General features: G+C 37.7%; 3 protein-coding genes across 3 annotated transcripts in view; 2 read left to right on the top strand and 1 right to left on the bottom strand.

Annotated features, from left to right (window-relative positions):
- Positions 1-941: 941 nt before the first annotated feature.
- dna2 (DNA replication helicase/nuclease 2) lies at positions 942-19596 on the top strand. The gene is made up of 23 exons (XM_053621731.1): positions 942-1319; positions 1459-1503; positions 2353-3344; positions 4492-4665; positions 4767-4950; positions 5235-5383; positions 5496-5627; positions 5834-6062; positions 6531-6648; positions 6897-7053; positions 7442-7633; positions 7863-8093; positions 8401-8517; positions 8632-8741; positions 9865-9974; positions 10094-10315; positions 10803-10996; positions 13480-13569; positions 14774-14975; positions 15113-15202; positions 16192-16374; positions 18578-18724; positions 19186-19596. Exons 1-23 carry the CDS (start codon positions 1281-1283, stop codon positions 19237-19239), a joined length of 4161 nt encoding a protein of 1386 aa, XP_053477706.1. The 5' UTR covers positions 942-1280; the 3' UTR covers positions 19240-19596.
- LOC128605890 (phenazine biosynthesis-like domain-containing protein 2) lies at positions 19473-24624 on the bottom strand. Its single transcript, XM_053621725.1, has 9 exons — positions 24439-24624; positions 24243-24342; positions 23752-23850; positions 23558-23667; positions 21819-21848; positions 21591-21679; positions 21132-21307; positions 20696-20758; positions 19473-19930 (listed from the first exon to the last, which is right to left on the bottom strand). The coding sequence occupies exons 1-9, from the start codon at positions 24520-24522 to the stop codon at positions 19818-19820; spliced, it is 864 nt and encodes a 287-aa protein (XP_053477700.1). The 5' UTR covers positions 24523-24624; the 3' UTR covers positions 19473-19817.
- Positions 22950-24867, top strand: part of LOC128605887 (kynurenine 3-monooxygenase) — a 32369-nt gene continuing 30451 nt past the window's right edge. Inside the window, exon 1 of the mRNA XM_053621718.1 lies at positions 22950-22971. The gene's annotated coding sequence lies outside the window, so the exon portion shown is untranslated. The remainder of the gene's footprint in view (positions 22972-24867) is intronic.

Below are 24867 nucleotides of genomic sequence, written 5' to 3'. Positions count from 1 at the left end.
AACGCACTTCAATAATGTGACTAAAATAGGAATACTCCACATGTCTTAATTCGATTTGGGTTTACTACGAGTATGACTTTAGCCAGATTAAGGTAATCAATAATCACAGTTTACATGCTAATTTCTTAATCAGGGTATTGTCTTAATCGGGTTAAAATCAGATTATTGTTGTCCATGTAAACGTACTGATTATTAGGATGGATGTGCTACATTTGTCAGTAAAAACCGATGTGTTTATTTTCTTAGAGTGCAACTCATTTTGGTTTTTAAGTAATAGACCATCTTTATGTGTAATTATGTGATTTGATTATCATTACTATGTATTAAAAAGAATTAAACATGTACTGGTACTGATAATAAAAAAGTGGGAAAACAAAAGTTTTAAAAGTTTTAAATTAATTCTATTGAATATTCGTGATTTTCAAATTAAAAGCATTAAAAACTAAATTAAAATGGTTTCTTTTATTTGTTCACTCACTCTGTAATGTATGTGTTCAGGTATATTTTTTACTTACCCTCATTAGATAACCTACAACAGTGGTTTTCAAAGTGGGGGCCGCCAGGGGGCGCCCGGGGGGCCTCAACAATTTGGTGTGAAAAATAAATAAATACATGATTTGTTATATATATATAAAAAATGTTATTTGTAACAATACATATTAAAATCACATTTGCTATATCTAACTTTCTAATTGCTAAACAGACAAAACATCAACGTAAAAAAGGGGGATATATTCAGAAGTCTGTATTTTAATGTGTTTTAAAGACATCTTGCAAAAGGGGGACCTCGGTCAAATGTTAATGCCATTTGGGGGGCCTTGCCCTGGAAAAGTTTGGGCACGCCTGACCTACAGTATGTAATGGCTTGTTACACAGATATGTGTAGTATATTGTAAATAAGACTAGGGGGCGACGTACAGCTTTTCAGCCTTTAAATCGTAGTGGAGAAAAGAAAAAAACATCAGAAGAAGTGCACTTTGTGTGTATACGGCGCGAATATGTGAAAGGCTTGGCGTGTGTAAATGTGTGTTTGTGTTTGGATTCGGATTCGGATTCAATACAGTTTCTCTCGCATGATCGCAATTCATCTCATCGCGGTTTGGGCGACTTTATACTGCGTGGCGTAGTCAAATGAGTGATTATTATTATTATTATTATTATTATTATTATTGCATAAAAACTGTAGAGGATGAAAAGGAGTCGATCTGATGCTAAGTTCAGACAGCTAGTTCTGTATAAGCGCTAATATTCAACTTTTCTGAATTAATCATTAAATTAGGATGTCGACGATGCTGAAAATCAAGTGTAAGAAGAAGATGGTGAGTGTTGAGGATTTAACGGTTAAGCTTGTTTTTAAACATCTGATTGAGGCTACACAAGCTGCGAATAAAACGCTGTGGAGATAAACTGAGAAAACGACCTGTTATTTAACTGTGAACCTTTTTTTTTATGTTGCAGGTGAGCAGTGGACTGCAGTCAGACATTTCTGCATTTTTCTCCAAGGTTAGTTATTAATCCCTCAGTAATAAACCAGGCTGCAGACGATTGCATGCCACACGTGGAGCACTTTATGGATTGTAAATGGTTGGGAGTTTGAGATATGGCTAGTTAAATTAAATGACTTCCTGTACTGTTTTTCGTTGTCGGGAATGCGACCAATTTCTGTGCATTCGTGAAAACAGTACCTGCTAGTCTGATTATCACCAGAAAGATGACTTTTGGCACTAAAATGCATTTATTCAAAGGCATTGACCACGCTGATGCTCATATGGTACTTCTAAATGAGTATAAGGATTTTAGCGAGCATTTTTCGTAATTTCTCTAGTTAAGAATTATGTTCTAAGTGGAATAAAAACACTGAACTGCTTCATTTTCAAAGTGATATTACACAAATACATTATTATAAGTTGTTTCAAGGCCTAAAAATGTTAAAATTAAAATGTTGATTTTGGGGCCAATTTTGGCCTGGGAACTCAGGCTTGGCATGCTGTTTCTATGGGGATTATAGGGTTGTGGGACATAATACTGTGGGAACTAAGGGGTAAGAGGGTTAAAGCATTTTTCTTTGATCTCTTTGATTTATGCTTGGACAGTATGTACATTTGAACAGGAACCTGACCTATCAAAACCACTGGCCAAAGGATTATTAGTATACACTCAAGTTGGTGAGTCAGTGGTGAAGCACAGGTTACAAGATTTGTAACATGTCTACATCTACAACTACAGGGCACTGTGGGATGTGTTGTATTTACTTTATATTTAGCCCTTGAGCTTAAAAACACATGTATACACATTGGCTTGAAGAGAAAATGGCTTAATATTCCTACCTTGTACCCTCTAATATTTTCACAGGTACAACCAAAATCCCCCAAAAGAGGTACAGCCATGTGTACGAGTGTAGATGTCTCCAATTTTATGAAGACCTCTGTTACACGAGACACAAAGTTCACGCTCTTCCCTTTCACCATCCCTGAGACGCCTGAGAGTGAGAAAAAGCAACACTGCCCATTACAGCCCTTTTCTGAAGGTCCTTGCTCCCCTGTGTCCCGTAGTCCACGTTCCCGAGGCCTCACCTGCAACACCAAACTATTATACAGAAGGTCACTCCAGGCAGAGAACAAGACAAGCCCAAAATCAGGGGACACATTTGAAGCAGAGAATGGTATTGGTCATTTTGGTTCAGTGAAACGGCTGATGCGTGGTTCGAAGACACACCAGAAAGCCAAGCGCCCCAGAACAGGGCAAATATCAAAAAATTCTGGAATCGAATCAAGCTCAGAGCGAGATGACTTGAGCAAATTTCTTCAGATTATTCATGAAACTGCTGACATGAAAGATGGGGCATCAATGAAAGGCATCTCAAAGAACATTGAGAGAAAGTCTGGCAAAGCTGTGAAAATTTTGACTGAGAAGAACAGTTCAATATCAACTCTGTCTGGTAAGACACTGGGAAATATGCCTTCAGAGAAGAGGAATGGTGCCAGTGGGTCATTCACAAAATTACCAAGAGTCACTTCTCATAAAAACAGCTGCAGTGAAGATGAGAAGGAGAACATTTCTCTCAGTACAGAGCCAAGCAGGGACTTGGCTGAAATCTCCAATGATATTCAGTCAGATCTTGTGGTGTCCTACACTTCATTGGTGTGCAACAGTGATGGTGGTGAAAATAAGGAGAATGTTTTCATTTGTGAAAATGAGATGAAATCAAAACAAGTTAAGAACCTTGATGACAACGAAAAGGCCATCACAACCGCTCAGGAGAACTTCAGTATATTGGACGACAGCTGGTTTAATGAAGAAATGGAGCAAAATTTTGAAGAGCCAGAACATAAGTCCAAACTTGAGTATGTATTTGCTTATTTTTGTTTGCATTTATATTGTTGAATAACTTGACATTTGTTCAGTTTAGGTTGGTAATGCATTACATTAAAATTCCATCACCTAATATTATTTACTGCATTAGTTACCAGTAACAAGTTTTATACCATAGTGCTGTTGAATTCTTGATTCTGATTGGTCAGTTATTCTGGCTGTACAGTACAGCACATGTTTAAACAAGTGGGCTCGTTCTAATGTGTTATTATTTCTGTAATAACACAGGGACTTGTATGGTGGACATTCCACATAAATTGATTTTTAAAAAATTGTGTAATTATTGATATGGTGAAGTTTTCTGTAAGGAGACATTTATTTAGCGTTTATGGAAATAGTCTTCGGTGTCATCACTATAACAGTCAGAGGTAAAGCTGTTCCTTAAGGTTTTCTGCAAAGGGAAAGTCTTCAGGACAGAGGGTGTTGTGTTTCTCGGTAAAATGAAAAGCTGCACTTACTGTCTTATTAACTTGAGGAGCGTCTGGTGAGGGAATGACTGTTTATAACGATTATAAATTAAGTGATAAATAGGAAGTAAATTGTCTCATTTACTTTCCGCAGTGTTAATTGTTAAAACTATTAACCGATTAAAAAGTACATTGTTTTTTATTATAAAAAAACATTATTAATGTTGGCAAATTGCTTTGGTATAAGAGGAATAAAATATTTCTGAATGTGATTTTTTTATTTTTTTTTCCTTTAGGGTGATAACAGAAATATAATCAAATATCATATTTGATTCCTTACATAAACTTCACAAACATAAGTAATGTTAACAAAATAAGTTGTTTTGTTTTTTTTAACATATGTTTAAATTGGATATTTATTTAAATGCTAACCCACTATTCAGCCCTAATTTTTTTGCTAGTAACCAAAGCAAAAGTGTTAAATAAGGCATTATTTAGATATGGACATGTTTTTATAGTGAATATTAGTTAATGCAGATGTACTTCAGCTTGGTGGTTACTTAAAGATGAAGTTCATGTTAATGAAATCGAATTCAGTAAATCATTACACTTAAGGGAACCTTAATATAATGTTACTGTTGAGTTTGTTTGCTAAAACAGAAGCAGCTCTTACAGATTTTACAAACATGGTGTATCTTTCTTTGAATTTTAGAAAGAAGGGAAGCATTCCTGAGCACGTTATACTGGCCTCTGGACTACATAACCGGTACTGGGTTCTAGATGTGCAAGAAACCACTGGAGCCCAAGGCTACGATGAGAAGCATTTAACCATCACTAGCTCAAAGTCATCACACCCTACAGAGACCTGCATTCTAAAGGATGGCTGGTAGAGAACTTTATACCGTAGTTAAAGAGGGATGTGATCTCAACGCCTGCACTTTGTTGTTTAATAGGTTTACTCTTTGTTTGTATTATTTCTTATTTAAGGGAGAACACTCCAGTTGCTGTAGGGGACATTGTACATCTGGAAGGGGAGTGTGTTTCTGGTTTTTGGGTGATTGATAGGAACTTTGGTTACCTGGTGCTTCTACCTGATGTGCTCATCTCAGGGACCAGCATAGCTAACAGTGTCCGCTGTATGAGACGAGCTGTACTTGGAGAGATGTTTAAGGTAAGAAAACATGAGGTATTTGATGTATGAAAAAGCTGCAGGTAGTTTGATTTGAACCACATGTCCTCTTGCTCTGGTGCGTTTATGGGAAAGTAGCAAAGCAGCTTTAGGGGATAATGTGTTTTTTTATACAGAAGGAATACTGATTATTGATGGATTCATGCAGATCCACAGTTTTCCCAATGCCAGATTTCTTAAATACATGCAAATTCATAGGTGAATTATAGCCAAATGTTTTTCAGATTATTTCATACCTGTAAACATGTTCACTGTTTTACTTGCAGAGTTTGGATGGTGGAAGCAAGCAGATGCTGAACGGGACCATAGTTCATGACATCTTTCAAAAAGCTGCCATGTCCTTAGACTTTTCTCGTGAAAAGCTAGAGAAACTGGCCAGTGAAGCCCTGCTCAGCCCAAACTACCTTGGACAAATGTAAGCGGCATTAAGACATATAATATTATTAAAGGCAACTTATGAGCTGTCATTACATATATGTATATATGTTTGTGTGCATATTCAGTATATGTATATGCTCTTTGACCAGGTACAGTCTGAAACTGACTCAAGCAGACATGCAACAGGAGGTGGAGGAGTATCTTCCTGCAATTGCTGAGTGGGCCAAAGTCTATCTCCACTCCTCTCCACAGGCCAGGCAGAAACAGCTGACTTTCAGACTGTGAGCGTTATTCTCTCCTTTTATATTAATAAAATTGATGCAGGATAGAAGAAAAAGTTTAATACAACTTGATCAGGCAGGTGCTGTTTAAATTGACTATAAATGTAAAGCAAAATTCCCCAATACTTTTTTATCCTTGGAGATTATTTTCCTAGGTAATAATGCTTTTGAAATATTATTCTCATTAGTTATGTTTCTTTTCTCAGCCCCAGTGATGGAGCGCTGAGCCGGCAGGACTCGGACTGCAGCGTCACTGTCACTAATTTTGTGGACATTGAGGAGAACATCTGGTCTCCAAGGTTTGGTCTGAAGGGAAAAATTGACGTGACCGCAGGGGTAAGGATCCACCGGCGAGGCAGGAAGCATGTAGACAAGATTATACCATTGGAGCTGAAGACAGGCAAGGAGTCTAACTCCATTGAGCATCGTAGCCAGGTAAAAGACTGAGGAGAACCTTGCTGAACATGCTTATCTGTCTAGGCATGTGTTTAGTCAGAATAGATGTAATAGTAGGGGTGTTTTACAAACTCAATCTTTTTTATTTTAATTTTATTATTATTTTTTGAGTCGAGGCTTATGTTCCTATGTACATTATCACTGACTTTTTAAGCAATGGATTGAAAAGAAAATCAGTCAGAAAAGCATCTATTTGGTCACATGAACCCACACATACACATTATGCAAAGCTCATACAATATCTGAAAGTATTCAACTGCCAGAATGACATCCATAAATCAAAGTAAATGAATACAAATAAATTAATAATTTATTTAATAATTTCAGCTGATTATAACATTCATTCTGAAATGTTTTCAATAATGTACAGTATGTCCAGACTCTGTTTTTGGTTTGGTTCTGTTAATCCTTACAAGCTCATGTTTTAAACAAAGTTGGATATTTCAGGTTATCTTATATACTCTTATGAGCACTGAGAGACGGACAGACGCCGAGGCAGGTTTTCTCATCTACTTGAAGACTGGCAGTCTACACCCAGTAGTGGGCAACCACATGGACAGAAGAGGTTCGTACTATCTAAAGAATACACAAGCCAAATACCAAATGTTAGAATAATTAATTGTTGAGTTGTTTAAAGGTGGGATCAGAGATTATATGACAAGGCTTCTTGTAAAAATATGGCAGCATTGTCTGTACCGGGTAGGGGGGGATACTGAGATGAGACCCAATTACAACAAAGAGAGGACTCTATGTGCCTGTCCATCATTTTGTATGTCAATTCTGATATTGATGCTTTTCTCTTGGTCTTCACAGAGCTGATCAAACTGAGGAACTCTCTGGTTCATCATCTTCGCAACAGTCTCATCAAGCTGGAGGGCAAAAGCCAAATGGCATGTTTACCTGAAGTCATCTCTGACCAGCAGGCCTGCAAGTACTGCCCACAGAGAAGAAACTGTGCACTTTATAACAGGTATTACACACGCCCATAATGCGGTGTGTATTTCACATATTAACAGTTTTTTAAAATCTAATTAAGTGCTAAATCAATATTGCAAGTTATAAAACTTTATAAATGTTATGTTGGGCATTGCTCACATACATTTACAGATATATAATATAAATCCCTGGTTGTCCTCTTTCTGACTAAGTTTTTTTTTAATTCCTTGGATTTGAGTAGGGCACTATAGGAATTAAACTTTGTTTCACAAATGTCATATTTAGCTCTTTGGATCTTTCTTATTCGCTGACTAGGCTACACTTGCTCTCAAACAAGCATCTATTAACCATTAGTGTCTTGAAAATTATGAGTCATTAAAGATGTACTTTTTTACTTTTTGGAATTCAATTCATGTGTCCAGAGCTGTGGAGAAGGCTCCAGGTGCATGTCCTTCTGAAGATCCTCTGGCTTTCCTACAGCTTGAGAGTGAACATCTGAACCAGCTTCACCTGCAGTACTTCAGTCACTGGTTGCTGCTCTGCAGCTTGGAGGCACTCACCATGGAGAGCAAGGGAGGACGTCGCAACATCTGGCTCCAGTCTGCTCAGGAGAGGTGGGCATAGAGACCGAGGGAATACTGTAATCGTTATGGATATATCAAAAATAAATTTGTAAATCGAGAGGAGGGAAAATAATATAACATTATAATACTATTTAGACTTTCTTCCAATGTAGAACTATACAGACATTTGGAAATACACTCTGAAAGACAAGATCTACAGAAAAGTGACAGCTGCTGCATTAAACTAACCAATCAGTTAAATGTCTCTGCTGTCCCTCAGGGAGAAGAATGGTGGCTGTGTTGGGAACATGGTATTGGCAGGCAGGGTGACTGCTCTCTCTGATGGTGTTTATGTGCACCACTTTAAGCGCAGGCAAGGAGAGCATGTACTCATCACACTGCTAGTCGGGGACAGGGTGGTGATCAGTGACCAGGACTCCAGGTTCATCGGTATAGCTGCTGGATACGTCACCGAGATCACAAACACAGAAGTGACATGTTCTTTGGATAAGTAAGTCACAATCTAGTTTAGGTTGCCCAGTTTTCTTTTTCTTGGATTAGCTTAAATCTCATTATTATACTCTCAGATGTCTATATTAAACCATTCGTATCTGTTTGGTATAATTTTTGACTCATTACTTAAATTCCCCAATCCTCTAACTATAAAGCTTTAAATGGCAATGCTCCAGCCCACCTAGAACTATGGTCTGCATTTACCCCTGTCCATTTGTTATGAGAATTTCTTACCTTCATTTTGAAAAAAACGCATTATAAAATAAACTTGCTGTTAACACAATGACCATTTTTCACTGTTTTAGAAATCTCTCTAAGAATTCTTCAGATATGGTATTCCGGCTGGATCAAGATGAGGGCGCTGGAGGCTTGAGCACTCATCTTGGAAACCTCTCCATGCTGATGGAGAACTCGCCAAATAGGTCTGTATTCTTATACACTGATTCCGCTGTGTTATTTTTAAGGATAATAACTGCATTCCTGGCTTGACGTCTACTGATCAGTCGTGGTTCTGACTGTGTTGCTCTGTCTGGCAGTGAAAGGCTGAGGCAGCTCATTGTGGAGTTTAAGCCTCCTCAGTTCATCGATAGCCTCAGCAGTGTGCTGCCCCGAGAGGCCAAGGACACTGTAGCCAACATTCTGAAAGGTGTCTTAGTTTATATTCTTGTTTCATGACTTGGGCTTGGTCCATAATCTGTTCTTATTGCTATTTTTAAGCAACCTCTGTGTTTTTCCATAATTAACACCTATAACTGTTTTTACTTGGGCTGCAACTAAAGATTATTTTCATAATCGATTAGTTGGCCGATTATTTTTCCGATTAATTCAGATGGGGGCAAATTTTCAGGTTAGTAAAAAACTAATGTGTTTCGTTTGAGACGATATTGCCTTTATAAAAGTCATACACTAGACCAGTGGCTCTCAACCTTTTGTGAGCTTTGGACCCCTAGCATATTTTGAACAATCCACAAGGACCCCCTCACTCCACAACAATTATAGGCTATATATTAAACAGTCATTTCTATATATGTTGCTTTATTTTTTTTTTAAATTAATATTTAACATTAATAATATTAACGTTAATATTGAAGCAAAACATGTCAAGATTTTAATTTTACATATTATTGTTGGTGTGACATTTAATTTGACTCTCTGAAATATCTTTTGTTTATTTTATAAATCAATGCAACGCTTGAACTTGTCTACCACTCATAGGTTTTTGCAAATTATCATTTCATTTGTAAATAAATTTAAAATAAATCCATCAATGAACGGTCGTCGGTTCAGCTAACTGATATTTGCGAATAACCAAGTTGATTCATTTTAAAACATCTCATTTGAATGTTTTTATACATTTAACAAAAAAAAATCTACATAATATTATTTAAACATTTTTAAAACTTTCCTACGGACCCCCTGCAATTACACCACTGACTACCAGGGATCCGCGGACCCCAGGTTGAGAAACATTACACTAGACGATAGTGTAAGTGTACAGTACGTCATTTGCGACACAACTTTAGTATTTACTCTCCGAAGCATGTTGTCGGAACAGAAGTAACGTATTGAGTAAATCTCCCCCGTGCCGCGCGCAGACCAACTAATCGATAATGAGATTCGTTGACAACGATTTTCATAATCGATTTTTATCGATTAGTCGTTGCAGCTCTAGTTTTTACCATAGATTTGCCAGAGAGATTAAGCTGCTCTTTAATTGGGATGATGTTTTTATACTGTCAGACATTGAGATGTCATATTCTGTTTCTTAGGGCTCAACAAACCTCAAAAGCAGGCCATGAAGAAGGTACTGTTGTCCAAAGACTACACGCTTATTGTTGGAATGCCTGGCACTGGGAAAACTACCACCATTTGTACTCTGGTAAGAATAAGAGGCATAATCTATAAATCCTATCAAATCTGTGTTTATATCTTTTTTATGAGAATAGTATCCTCATGATGTGACATTCAGGACCTTTTACATATCTGTCTGTTCTTCAGGTGCGTATTCTGCACGCCTGTGGCTTCAGTGTGCTCCTGACCAGCTACACTCATTCAGCAGTAGACAACATTTTGCTGAAGCTGAAGAAGTTTAAGGTAGGCTTCTTGCGCCTGGGCCGAGCTCAGAAAGTGCACCGTGACATCTTGCCCTTCACCGAGGAGCAGAATCGGACCAAGGGAATCAACACCCTTGAGCAGCTGGAGGATCTCTATAACCAAGAGGTACACATAATGCAGGCTACAGCAAAAAATCTGAAAAAGCCTCTATGTGCTCATGTCTCTTTTAAGTAAAACATAATATATCGTCCATTTTGATGAATTGATTCACTTTTCTGGAAAAAAACTCCCCAACTTCCTGCTTAATGCATGTTGCCAAACTGTTGCACTTATACCCATCTTAACACACGTGCCGTTTTAAATTAGTACAGTTGCTTTAATATCTTATTTGTGTAACTCTGTATGTTGTGAACGCATTAAAATATGCAATACGTCTCTGACCTTTGGGATATTGCTAAATGTGCAACCTTAAAGGATAGGTGGAGTGTAGTTGACTCAAATGGGGGAATAAGATTGCGGTTTTACTTACACTTGTTTGGGACAGGATAATATTCCTTTCTAGAAGGTCAGTGAGATGAGGTGCTGTACTTTATTTGTAAATGTGTTACCTAAAAGCAGAGCTCTCATCCTTCTCTCATCCTTCTCTCATCAGCTTGTTGTAGCCACTACATGTATGGGTGTGAAGCACCCAATCTTCAGCCGACGGCGCTTTGATTTCTGCATTGTGGATGAGGCGTCTCAGATCAGCCAGCCTGTGTGCTTAGGACCACTCTTCTATGCCCAGCGGTTTGTTCTTGTAGGGGATCACCAACAGCTGCCTCCCATTGTCCAAAATGCTGAGGCCAGGTATTGTTTATAATTTTCACATAAAGACAGTGCATGTAATTGTTTATAGAGTAGAATACAAACAGCTTTATTGTCCACGTGTGTTTTCACACAGCAGGAATTTGTTTCTGGCTTACAGGTGCTTCTGATACTTGCATTCAGTGCCACACACAGTGGGGTACAACATGTAATAAGGAATTGTATTAAAGTGGAAAAAAGAACAGAATAAAAGGATATAGTAAATAAAGACAATATAACAAATACACAGTATAGACAGTGTTGCATATGTCCAACAGGTATGTAAAAAAAAAAACAAAAAAACATGTGTGAACCAGTCGATTACAAAGGAGCAGCAATATATTGCCCAACAATTCCACTAAAAATAAAATTATTGTCCGTATTAACTGTTCATGAGGGAGATAGAAGCACTGTGGTTGCATCCGAATATCCCAACTACCCTACTATACTGCAGGTGAAAAGCAGTGCGCCAAAGGAGTTGTATGATTTTGAATTCTAAGTATTCATAAAACAGTGGGCAAGAAATACCCGGATGACCTACTGCTTCCGGAGATATTCTGCAGTATGGAAGCAATGGACACTGTGCTATCCCATAAGGCAATGAGACTGGCATTGGATGTGCTGTCCAAATCAAAAATGGCGGAAGGCAACGTGACAGCTCTTTTTAAATTGTATTTATCATGACAATGCCAACATGGCAGATGTAGTACATCTGGATTGTTTAGGTACTGTCACAGTACACGATTTTGAATGCAGCCAGTGTTTTTGTGCCTAGTTGTTTTAGTGCAGAGTGCTCTATTGCGCCTACCGGGGGGAGGAGTTCAATGAGGTTATGGTTTGGGTGTGTCTGATTTTTTTTTTTTTTTTTTTTTCTTTCCGCTTCCTGACCCTGGAGATGTACAAGTCCTGTAGCGTGGGCAGGGGTGCACCAGTGATCCTCTCAGCAGTCTTAACAGTCTGTTGAAGCCTTCTTTTTTCTGATTTGGTGGCTGAACCAACCTAGACAGTTATTGAAGTGCAAATGTGCAAATTTTATATTAGCAAATGTAACATTTAATAACAGCTACAGTCATGTGAAAAAATAAGTACACTCCATGGAAATTGTTGGCTTTGTTGACATATTTGGAGTAGGAAACATTTGACCACTTTTGAAACAGTGACTATTAATGAAGTTGATATGCTTGAACAAAACCACAGGGAATCATTTTCAATCATTTATTCAACAGAAATATCAATAGATGCAATATTCTGTGGAAAAAGTAAGTACACCCTTGGTCTCAGAAGCTAGTATTGCCCCCTTTAGCAGAAATAACTTCTTGTAGGCGTTTTACATATTTGTCCACCAGTCTCTGACATCGGATTGCTGAAATTTGTGACCACACTTCCATGCAGTATTCTTTCAGTTGCAAGATGTTCGAGGGTTTTCTCGCGTGTACTGCCCGTTTCCAATCCCCCCACAACATTTCAATGGGATTCAAATCCAGGCTTTGCACTGTTTGACATGATGCAGAATCATAGTTGCATCAATAAATGCAAGCTGTCCAGTCCCTGAGGCAGCGAAACAATCCCAAACCATAACATTTCCACCACCGTGCTTCACAGTTGGTATGAGGTGTTTTGACTGAAAAGCTGTCTTTGGTCATCGCCAGACACGTCTGCTGTTACTGTGGCCAAACAACTCTATCTTTGATTTGTCTGTCCAGAGTGCTTTATTCCAAAATACCTGGTCTTTGCCTATATGCTCACTGGCAAACTGTAGTCTTGCTCTTCTTTTTAGACAGCAAAGGCTTTTTCCTGGCACGTCTCCCATGCAGATCAAATTTGTGCAATCTCTTTCTGATTGTAGAAGCATGCACTTTGACACCAACAGTTGCAAGACTTACTAGCGGATCCTGTGATGAAATTTTGTGGTTCTTTGAGCTTTTTGCATCAGTCGTTTGAAATCTGCGTGACTTGTAGATGATTTTCCTTACAGTGGAATGATGTAACTTCAAATAATTTGGAGATCGTTTTAAATCCCTTGCCAGCCTCATTGGCATACACAACCTTTTTTCTGAAGGCCTTATAGAACTCTTTAGATCTTGGCATGATGACACCACACACCTCAATACCAATGGGAACACCTGACACTAGATATGAGAGGGGTATAAATAAGACCGGTTCCACCTGCACTCCCTAAGCAGGTTCTAATCACTGGCACCCAATCTTGAACACCTGATTCAAATTTTATGGATTTGAAGGTGTGATAAATGTATGGGTGTACTTACTTTTTTCCATGTGACTGACCTGTTTTGTTTTTTTTTCCCAATTAAATTGTGCAAATTACTACAAAATGTCAATTAATTTAATAGAGTGTATCATCTTTATTAATAAGCACTGTTTCAAAGAGGATCAAATGTTTGCTTGTCCCAATATGTTTAAAAAAAAAAATTCTCTGTGTGTACTTATTTTTTCACATGACTGTATATTTTGTAAATTCTCCCCAGGGCTTTGGGCATGGATGAGAGCTTGTTCAAGCGCCTTGAGCACCACAGTCAGGCTGTAGTTCAGCTAAATGTGCAGTACAGGATGAACAGGTGGGACACTACATGTCTTTTTGCCATTAGACAAAAATCTTTTAGATTTAGGTAAAGCTCACATCGACATGTTTTATTTCTAGTTCACATTTTAATTTGGTACATTATGTTGCATAGGTATTCATATCTGTGCGTTTTTACATTAACCCATATCTTGATGAAATTAATTAAATTTGAATTGCATGTGGAATGAATCAACATCATTTAAGTATTAGATTTTCAGTACAGATATTTAAAAGAATTTTGTGATAAATGTAATTCATCACACATTAATTAGTCTTGCATTAAGGTACTATGTAGTAATGAAATGTAGTTAACAAATAATTTAGTAATTATAATGTAGTTAGACTATCTCACCCCAAATATTTTCCATAATTACATGCTCAAATTTCTATATACTTGTCTAAAAGGACACTGTTAAGCTATATATTTGGAATATTACAAAATTTTGCACAACTATATTATCTGCGTGTGATATTTTCTTCAGTAATATATTACACAGACAATTTCAGATTCAAATTCAAGCAACATGCCTTTTAATTTAGTACAGAATTACTCCAACTCCAAATGTGATTCTGGCTCTCCAAGATGGTTAGCTCCATATTGGAAAGAAACATTCTACATAATATATTTATACTTATACTATTTATATTTATGTTAATAAAGTTTTATTAGTTGTGCATTACAGTAAAATTTACACAGTATACAGAACTGTATTTTAAGAGACTTTGACACAGTCATGTTTCCCTTACATAAATTAAAATTTTCCTTCACTGGAGACAGTCAGTGTTATGAATATACTGACCATACTAGTGATAAGAAGAGTGTATTGTGACATTATTTCTCATGATTTGTGTATTATATATCATCCTGTCACCCAGCATTTGATTACAAGTCATACTATGTCCTACCACATTGGCAAGTCTGGGTGACATCAGAAAAGAACTGAATGCATTTTGAGGCAAGAGTGTGGGAATTTATTGACACAAAAAGGGGTGAGAGTAAGATAGGCTCATTCTTGTTAATCGACTAAATTTGAGATAAGTGGATGATTGTGTTCTTTGCTAAAACATTCCTTTATAAATCTAAATATCATTGAAGATTGATCAGGATTCTGATTAGTCAGGGAGAGTGTACTGAGCGGTCTGTATGGCTGTTGTAAATCCTGCTGTAAATCCTTTGCATTTTCTTTTGTGTGCTGCAGCATGATTATGTCCCTGAGCAATGCCCTGATGTACGAGGGCAGGCTGGAGTGTGGCTCGGAGCGGACTGCCAACGCACAGCTACAGCTGCCCTGCAGGGCCGCATTAGAGAGTGAGCTGTGTGTGTGTCAGCCTCAGTACACTGCCTGGGTCCACGCTGCGCTCGAGCCTCAAAAATCTGTTTGCTTTTTGGACACGTCACAGGTCTACTTGACTTCCTTTGTTGTTGCTCTGATAACCTCATGATGTATTAAAAGTCAAGCATTTTTAATGTTTCATTTTTTGGCATTTGAGAGACATTAGACATCTTTTCCCTAATCGTGTGCACTATGTCACTGCAGGTTCCAGCCCTAGAGACTGTGGAGAAAGGTGGAGTCAGTAATCACACAGAGGCCATCTTGGTGCACGTTCTCGTTAGCCTGCTGCTTAAGGTTATATAGTAAAATCATTTATTCTAAGCATAAATCTAATATGTCAGACTGTAAAAGACATTTAGCACTCATCAGCCTTCCTCTTGCAGAGCCTATAATCTGGCATACCTAATCCAACTATTTAGTATCTTCAGAAATCCTGATTTGCTGAATCAGACGTGCTTGGCTGTGTTCAAAATGGCATATTTGTAACGCTGCATACCACTATAGCAGTGCTATATACTACACCCCTGGGTTAAAAGCAAATGGGCCCCAGATGGCAAAATATTAAGATTTTAATGCTCTTAACAACAAATCATTGGTCAGAAAATTAGCAAGAGTTAAACAAATGTCCTCCTGAGACCTCCTGTGTCACCATTTGCTTGTTTACTTTTGTTGTTTGGGGGAAAAGGTAGAAAGAGGGAAATTCACATATATAGTCTTCTTGTACACCAAGGTAAAATCATGATAATGATAGCATAAAAAATTCAATGTTTTACAGAGTTTTTATCATATTGTACATTTTCTCCCCAACAAATTAGGGGAGACTAGTGGGCCTGTGGGATATGCTAGATAGTTAGTCAGCAGAACCATATAGAAGCTGGTAGTAAGAGTGTTGTAGTTATAATGTGCATGTTCTGTGAGCGGTTTTTCTTTTTGGTGTCAGCACAAAAGGCACTCCAGGCAGCAATTGTCTGTGTACAAAAACAACACCACCAAAAAGCTAGTTAGCAGTTACCTACAAGATTTATGTAAGACTAATCACACTATAACTGTTTTTTTGAAAAATTAAATTGATGTTGTAAACATGCCATTTTGAACACAGCCCTTCATTTAGGTTTGAGAGTGGATGACAACTGGTCTGGTTTAAAGGCTTGTTCACTATAGTTTTGCTGGTGTAAACAATGCACCTAACCTGCATAGCATAAATATAAAGGCAAACTTTTGTTTTTGTGTTGGGTGCCTAAAACCTTGACACAAGCAGAAGTGAAGTTTTATTGATGTTTCAGGCCGGATGCAGGGCAAGTGACATCGGGGTCATAGCTCCGTACCGGCAGCAGCTCAAAGCTATCTCCACTCTGTTGGAAGAAGAATCCTTCAGAGCCGTGGAGGTGAACACAGTGGACAAGTATCAGGGCCGGGACAAGAGCGTCATCATCGTGTCCTTTGTGAGGAGCCATACAGAGGGCAACGTAAGTAGTGATTCCCATTTGGTGTATTGGGCAGTATGTGAGACTACAGTACAGACAAGTTTATTTTGTAATGGAGTATTACTGCATGCTTTTTAGAGAGACTTGGTGTAGACCAACAGTCATATAAAAAAACATGAATAGTAATTTGATCTCTTCCACTGTAACTTACTAGAGCTTGAATTACCTTGTTAACTTTAATTTCAGTTGAAGACAGTTTCCTTTATAATGAATGGCGGAAGGCAAGTCCAGTACATTCTGCACTTGTTGAGTTTATTTTGGTTTGAAGTTTTATATTTAAAACAAGCTTTACATTGATGTACCACTACATTTGCATTAATTAATTTTGCAGACACTTTTTATCCAAAGTGACTTTAAAATAAAGCAAACTATAAGCTTATAAGCTCCAGTAAACAAGCTCACACCGAGATGGCGACTTGGATCCATCTTTTAGGCTCAACACCTGCAAAATAAAGGGTGGAAATCAGATGCAATGCCAGTCAGGTGGCAAGCAGGTATGAACCGTCCTAGACGGACTCCTGGAAACTGGAATTTGGGAAAACGGAAAGTCACTTCACTGGCAGGGCAACGGTCTGAGTTAGTATGTTAGATGGAAAAGTATGGACTAGATTAATTTGGCCTTACATTCACACACAGTAAGGGCTCTGGTATCTCACCAAAATTAGTTTCTGGTTACACCACTGTCAGCACAATTTGCTTCTGAATCAGTTTTAGATGTGAGTGTGATTTGCATCAAGTGCAGCACACAGGCATTGATTTTAACCTGAGTTTCAGACCACGGTCAAGCTGCAGCAGAACATCAAGTGCATGTATATATGCCGGTTTACAGTAACTGCCCTTTCGGATGGCTACGTTATGTATCTGCTGCGAATCATGGATAGTGTGAAAAATTTTAGCAGTAATGCATAATGGTAAATTTTGGTATTATTTTTGCCAAGTTCATGCAGGCAAGTAAAGTGAGTCTGCTGGCTGGGTTTGTCCCTCGGGCCTTGTGTTTGTCACATGTGCCGTAATGCTTCCTTCTGATTAGCTTAACTTTTTGGACTATTAGGTAAGCATGCTTTGAGGCCCTTAGTTTCCCACTCACAAACTGCGCTCTGTATGCTACTACCTCTGCTGCTGCCCTCTAATGTGCAAGAGGAGTTAGAGCTCATAATGAATATTCAACGTAAATATACGATACACCTAAGAGAAGCAAATTCATCTCGCCAGTATTTTGTGTTGCAATATTTGAGACAACAAAATTCTCTCTCATGCGTAATCTCCAGTGTGGGGAGATGGAAGTCCCCGTTATTTGCAGATGATGTTCTTTTGGCCATCCGAAATAAACTTCTGACACACATTCAAACGTTTCACTGCTGAGTATGAAGTGGCTGGGATGAAAATCTGAGACCATGGTTCTCTACTGGAAGAGTGTGATGCTCCCTCCAGGTCGTCTGCGTGATCTGGACAAAACCAGAATATTCTCCAAGTAGAGCCACTGCTCTGCTGAATTGAGAGGAGGTGGCTGATGTCGTTTGGGCACCTTACAAGGATGTTACCTGGTCGACTCTTGGTAGAGCTGTGTCAGAGACCCCTGGCTGGAGAAAATGTATCTTATGGTTGGCTTGGGAACATCTGGGAATCTCCCAGTAGGAGCTGGATCTGTAGCTGGGGATATAGTCTATAGTCTGGGCTCACCTTCTCATCCTGTTACCAATGCAGCTCCCACCAGGAAAAGCAAAAGGAAATTAAATGAATAAATCGAAAAAATAGTAAATGGATTAAAGGTATACTCAGGTTTTTCAAGCTAGTCTGCAGGATCTGGGCAAATTAACACAGATAAGAATTTCAACACATTGAAGACAGGAGAACAGAAACCCTGTTTCAGAAAAGAAAAACACTTATGAATGACAGTTTGTGAAGCAAATTTCTGTAGTATTAAAATACCTTGAATTGCATTTTAGTGTATAGCTTCAGTGTCGTCAAATTAAAATAAAACTAATCCCATTACAGTGTACAGTATACAAAGTGTTGGTTCTTGTATGTGGAAATCTCCCATATGCTACAGACACAGTAGGTAAACCATTGCAATACCACATTACTTTTATTGACATTTGCTGAATGCTCTAGTCAGATGTGTCCCCCCTCCTCTCTCTCTCTCTCTCTCTCTCTCTCTCTCTGTGTGTGTGTTTGTGTGTGTTAGCTGGGAGAGCTGCTGAAAGACTGGAGAAGGCTGAATGTGGCCATCACCAGAGCCAAACATAAGCTGCTGATGCTGGGATCAGCTCCTACGCTGCGTCTCTATGCTCCACTGGAGAAACTTCTCACTCACATGCAGCAGGAGAACATGATATCCTTTACACATGGCTCTGCTTTTTTTAGTCACTCAGGGTCTTCTTTAATATATACTGTACCACCCGGTAAATGGTAAGGTTAAAATGGAGAAGGTCTAGTTATCATCGTTATGTAGGCTGACTTGTAACTGATGGTTAAATAACCATTTAAAGTAGCAGTTTGTAGTATTTAGAATTATTTTGGAATGGTTTCATTGAAATGACAAACCTTCCTCTTCCCTCCTGTCAATGCCACCACTCATTGAAATCTGCCTAAGGTGGGACGGAGCTAATTTCGAGCCCAGGAGAAAAAAGTAAACAGAATTCTTAAATGAAGAACTAGTGTGAATGGCTTTGTATATTATTGTAAATAACACTTTTAAGGTATCCTTGAAGTTACTTGTTTAAATGTGTTTCTTGACCTATGATAATCATGTCTTAACCTACCGATAACCTTGTTCTCCTTAACTTGGACTACATCTTCCAGCTGCCACCTGCTGCTCATGAGGCACTACCTCGCATCAAAATGTGACACAAAGTGGACACACATACTCTTTAGCTTTTTATTACTACCTCACACTAATTGAGTTAAAGACCCATACACATGGAAGTTTCTTTGAACCTGAATGAGAGTTCTGACTGATAAGTAGATGGTACATTGTAATACTTCATGATTAATAATTGACTTTCTTTTAAAAAAAATTTTTTGGGGGGGGTTGTATGTAATTCTTACCTCATTTTAGTGTTTTCACATGCTTTTATTCAGATGAAAAATCTTTTATTTTTATTTTTTTTTACAGATATTCTGAGCCAAGTATTTTGTATGTAAATAGTCTTGTGCAATTTTTTTGGGTTTTTTACCCTGTAATAAAGTTATTTAAGTACTTTATTTCTAACTTTGTCATGACTAAGCTATTAGACCACTCTGTAAAACACCTGTTCTTACAGCACCACAAACATTTCCTATGATTAATTACCAGATTAGCTTGCTGGAATAAAATATATCAGTAAAATTGGCAGCGTGCAAAATTAGTTATACATTACTACTGATTAGCAGTGTACCATATAATATGGCGAAATGTTTTCATAGTGAGCTCTATAGCAATCTCTCTAGAGTTTGAGGATTCCATGAAGGAGGACCACGGCTCGGCCAGCGATGTCAACTCTGTTGTCTCCTCTCAGTTCCAACTCGAGCTCACCGCCACGGCTGGAGCACTGGTAGGCTGCCACACAAACAAAAGACAAAGCATGCAGAGCTGTGAATAATTTGGAGCAGTGTTGTTTTGTCAGTTTCACCCTATTAATCCTAAGAAAAATCTTAATGCCTTCTATCTCTGGATGTCTGAAATGAGCTATAATTGAACTCTTTATTATGAATTTCTGTCCAAAATTAAAAATTTCTTTTGATTCTCAAAGGGTTTGTTATATGTATCTTTCTATTTTATTTGCCTCTGCTCAGGGATTAATTATTATTATTATTTTTATTATTATTAATCAGGAATGATTGAGGTTTTATTATTAGCTGTTTCTTAGGTTCATTCATATTAATTAATGTGATATACTCTCAGCAGCACCTAATAGCTAAGCATTACCCTATGCACTGCATGTGTTTTTAAAGGGAGCACAGACGTGGGTGGGATTTATAGATTGGTGTTCCGTACAGGGTGTTTGTGGCCAGTGTTCCTGGGATAGGTTCTGGATCAACCATGACCTTGACCAGGAAAAAATGCTTATACATTTCAATGAATTAATCTATATAATTTAATTGAGGGGCCTAAATATAAATAGAGATATGTTTACAATTTATAATTTGTACATAGTGGTGGAGTTTGTGTCCCCATCATCTTAATATTTTGTTATTTTAGGGAATTAAACTGATAAAGGTAGAGTCATCAGAAAACAACTGAACTATTCATAAAGATGATGTATATGAAAATGTTTCAGTTTTTGGTAGACTAAAAGGCAGATAAGATTTTAGGCATCATTACCTAACATTTTCTTCTTTCCCAGTTTCTCAGACCAGTAAGCAGCGAGGACGGTATGTGAAGAGCCTTCAGGAAATAAAGAAAAAGTCAGAATGTCAGGTAGCTGTTCTGACCCAGTGCAAATAGGGACCATTAGAAAGAAGGCATTTTTAAATCAAAGTAGACTGGCAATGTGTAGCATTATAAAAATTTTCATTATGTAATGTTAAATGTTCTCAAATTGTTGAATAACTATTACATAAGGACTAATTTGCATTTTGTGCAATATTTAAAACCAAACTAATTTATATACTGTTGCAAAGAAAAGACATGTTTATGTAATGAGATATGGAGCCTGTGGGGATGATGTTATGCATGCTGGGGACAGTTAGTGGACAGGGACAGGATTTTGTCCCTGTGTCACTCTCTACTAGCAGTAGTGTGAGGGGTAGGGGTTTACCTGTCACAGGATCTTCAGGGACTCCGACCCATGGTGCAAAGTTACGGGAGTAAAAGTCATATCCTGGCTGTGAGGTTGGTGCTCCTTTCACTGTGATGGTGAGACTTATAATCCTTCCACTATCTTCACTTTTCAGCAGAGACTCACTCACCGGATTCAGGGAAGTAAGCACGGACCTTCAAGCAAAGTTAAATTCTGGATTATGTCTACTTCAAATGATGACGTATGGACAGTTTTGGAACTAGAATAGCCTACGTTTGAAGAACAAACATGCATATTGCAAACTTTATCAGTATGATTCATCAGTTGATGAATAAATATGCAGTTTTTCTAGCCAAATAGTTTCATAATCAAAATAATTTCATGTCAAGATTTAAACAGATTATATTATACGATGTATTAAGGTGAACAGACTTGTAATTTAGAGTTCTCTTTTCATTGTTTAATGGTCTCCTGTACCTGTCACATGTATCATGCAAACGCACTAGCAGTTCCTTTGTGGTTTTACAGTAACACACCTCTTGAATAGGCAATTCTCCCACAGCAGCCTAGAAATTTTAGGAAAATAACCATAGGAATCTGGACTGGATTTTTTTCAGGTACTTTCAAAACAAAAAACAACTTTTGAGCGAGACTACAAGTCTGAGTTTTCTGATTATGTTAAAAGTTATAAAAAGGTAAACTTACCTTAAGAATGTCATTAAATTTCTTTCTGTCCTACGTGTAAAATATAAACACATGGAAAATATAATCAAACATATAAATGCATAGTTTAAGATAACATAAAAAGAATGCACTGATGTATCGGGCAATAATTGGTGTATGTGTATGTATACAGTTTCCTCCACTAATATTGGCACCCTTGGTAAATATTAGCAAAGAAGGCTGTAAATTATTTATTTTTTTATTGTTTAACCATTTGACCTTTTGTTTAAAAAATTCACAAAAATACTCTGCTCTCAAGGATATCAAACAAATGCAAACACAACACAGCTTTAACAAAGAAGTCTTTGTTTAATATAGGTGTGCAACAATTATTGGCACCCGTTCAGTCAATACTTTGTGCTACCTCCTTTTGCCAAGATAACAGCTCTGAGTCTTCTCCTATAATGCCTGATGTGGGTGGAGAATACTTGGTAAGGGATATGAGGCCATTCCTCCATATAGAATCTCTCCAGATCCTTCACATTTCAAGGTCCATGCTGGTGGACTCTCCTCTTCAGTTCATCCCACAGGTTTTCTATGTGGTTCAAGTCAGAGGACTGGGATGGCTATGGCAGGACTTCGGAGGTGACTTCGGATTGTAGTTTTGGAGACTTTCTGTAGTTCTCCAGACGAACCTCTGCAATTCTCCAGCTTTGATCTTTGGAGATTTTTTGGCCACTTTAACCATCCTCTTCACAGTGCGTTGAGACAATATAGACACACGTCCAATTCCAGGTGGGTTCATAACTTTTCAATTTGCAGATGTACTCAGAGGAAAAAAGGCTCTTGCAATTTAACTAACTGTATTAATGTGCACACTGATCTCACTGTCAGGAAGAAAGGAAAAATTGCAATGTGTTGGCTACTGGGCCTTCTGTCATACATTCTAACAGAAAAGTCACAGAACAATTAACATCTGTCCGCAGACTACATTTGGCCATGGGGCTGGACTTTGAACACCCCTGCTTTAAGGTAAAATAGACCCTAACCTCAGTGCTCTACAGTACTCCTAGTGCAGTCTGGCTGGCATTCTTCTCCAGGCGTTCTCCACACAGTGTCTACCATCAGATTAATCTAGGTTACATTTGAACTCATCTGAATGGACTTTACCCGTTTCTGGAATTCCTCTTCTCAGGTGCAATACTTGCAACTTTTTCTTACTTGTTATTTCTTATAATACAACTGTCTGTCTGTTATTTCTTATAAAACAAACTTTTGCTGATCTGACAAATAGAATTGCCTTGTTTACGCAAATAGACACTGCTAATCCCTTCCTTAGAACGTGTTTTTATTGCTATTTTGGCAGTACACTTTAAAGTACTGATCCTAAGGCAATTTATAAAAGACATGCAGTATTAACATAAACATTAAATTAACATATATTATGGAGCATGTTCCAATTAGGAATGCAAGTAGCCTAGATTAGACCCAAGTGTCTAAATACTGTTTTGTTCTCATCGAAATAAGTTATATCATGTTTTATCAAGCGTCAGTCTAATGGTCTTATTTCTTGGTTCTCATATTGTGTAGTATTTATTTTTGAAACAAATATAATGGTTGAAATAACCTAAAGTGTCGAAGTAATTTCTAATGGTCAGTCTAATGGTCTTATTTCTTGGTTCTCATAGTGTGTAGTATTTATTTTTGAAACAAATATAATGGTTGAAATAACCTAAAGTGTCGAAGTAATTTTTGGCATGTCTATATTTGAGTGGCTGTACCTGGACTTCTGGTTTATTGAGAGGGAAGTCCATCACTAATGATTCACCTCGCTGCTGCACCAGCAGCTCTCCGCTCAGAGTGTCAAAGGTAACCACAGAGTTGGTGTTTTCTGAGAAATAATACAGCTTTTCTATAGTTGAATTTATCATTACTGCATGTTATTTTTAAACTATTAGAAATAAACTACTTTTACCTTTCTTGTAAAAGAGCACTGCTGCTGAAGCTAGTGTCGCATGGCCACAAAGGTTGATCTCATGTGTAGGGGTGAACCAGCGTAAGCCAAACCTTGCTCCTGTAAAAGACCATTTATTATATAGATTACAAAAGCATTTTTGTGTATAAGGGTATTCTGAATTTGAATATAGTCTGGAAAATGCTGGTAATAGCTGTTCTTTTGCAAAAGTTACATGTTTGTCTGCTTCAACAACTACCCTTAGCCATTTAAAATTATTTTCTCAGTATGAGGTCAGAATTTGTCCTTTATAATCTCTCTCTCTCACTCACACACACACACACACACACAAACACACACAAACACACCTCAGATGTGGTTATGCATAAATTATGTGATTAACCTGGGGAAAAAAAACAATCTCATACACATCTGTAAAATGTTATACATATGAAATCTTAAATGCAAAAATGAATTGCATTCAGTCTTGAGTTCAGTGCAGAGTTGAGTACCTGAACTAAAATCTTCTGTTGGTTTCAGTTTAGTGATGAATGCCGTCTCAGACAAGTTCATTTCAGCTGCTATTTTCTGATAAAGCTCCACTTTCAGTTCCTGGATATGTTATAAACATTGCATGGTAAATCCTAATGCCTAATGGATTGTAGTCTAGTTTGTTTATTCTGTTATGCAAAATGCTAAATGACTTACATTCTCTAAAAGACAAACTGCAGCAGGGTTTCCTTTAAATGGTAAATTAGTAAATGCATCAACAGTATATATTGGAATCTCCATTAGTGATACTGAGTGTCCCTAAGAGTCCTGTATAAGAATTTGTAGATAGATTTGTCATCAAAACCAGTAGATAGCGGATTTTGTGCTGGCAGAATATTACGCAACTTGGACTTTGAGCTTGGTGTGTTGCAGTGTTGCATCATTTTAAAGGGACAGCTACTTGTAATTTTATAAATCTAGAATTAACTTTTGTTTTATACTCTTTCTGTAACCTGAATATCCTTTCTGTATTTCTAGAGTGATTTCCTTCTATATATAGGGCAAGGGTGAAGACTGGAATGTGTTTTCTTTGGAGCCACATGTAATTGAAAAATAAATAAATGAATAAATAAATACACAAGCCAA

The sequence above is a fragment of the Ictalurus furcatus genome, chromosome 3, assembly GCF_023375685.1.
Source record: "Ictalurus furcatus strain D&B chromosome 3, Billie_1.0, whole genome shotgun sequence".
NCBI lineage: Eukaryota > Metazoa > Chordata > Actinopteri > Siluriformes > Ictaluridae > Ictalurus > Ictalurus furcatus.
This window is presented reverse-complemented; position numbering and strand designations above follow the sequence as displayed.

What these genes read in the sequence shown, in the direction of transcription:
- dna2 (XM_053621731.1), top strand. Translation starts at nt 1,281, where the DNA reads ATGTCGACGATGCTGAAAATCAAGTGTAAGAAGAAGATG. An exon ending in TTTCTGCATTTTTCTCCAAG is followed by an intron (nt 1,504 to 2,352) that starts GTTAGTTATTAA and finishes ATATTTTCACAG; the next exon opens with GTACAACCAAAATCCCCCAA. An exon ending in GTGCAGTACAGGATGAACAG is followed by an intron (nt 13,570 to 14,773) that starts GTGGGACACTAC and finishes TGTGTGCTGCAG; the next exon opens with CATGATTATGTCCCTGAGCA.
- LOC128605890 (XM_053621725.1), bottom strand. Translation starts at nt 24,522, where the DNA reads ATGGAGATTCCAATATATACTGTTGATGCATTTACTAATTTACCATTT. An exon ending in CAGTTTGTCTTTTAGAGAAT is followed by an intron (nt 24,343 to 24,438) that starts GTAAGTCATTTA and finishes TAACATATCCAG; the next exon opens with GAACTGAAAGTGGAGCTTTA. An exon ending in AGTGCTCTTTTACAAGAAAG is followed by an intron (nt 23,668 to 23,751) that starts GTAAAAGTAGTT and finishes ATTATTTCTCAG; the next exon opens with AAAACACCAACTCTGTGGTT.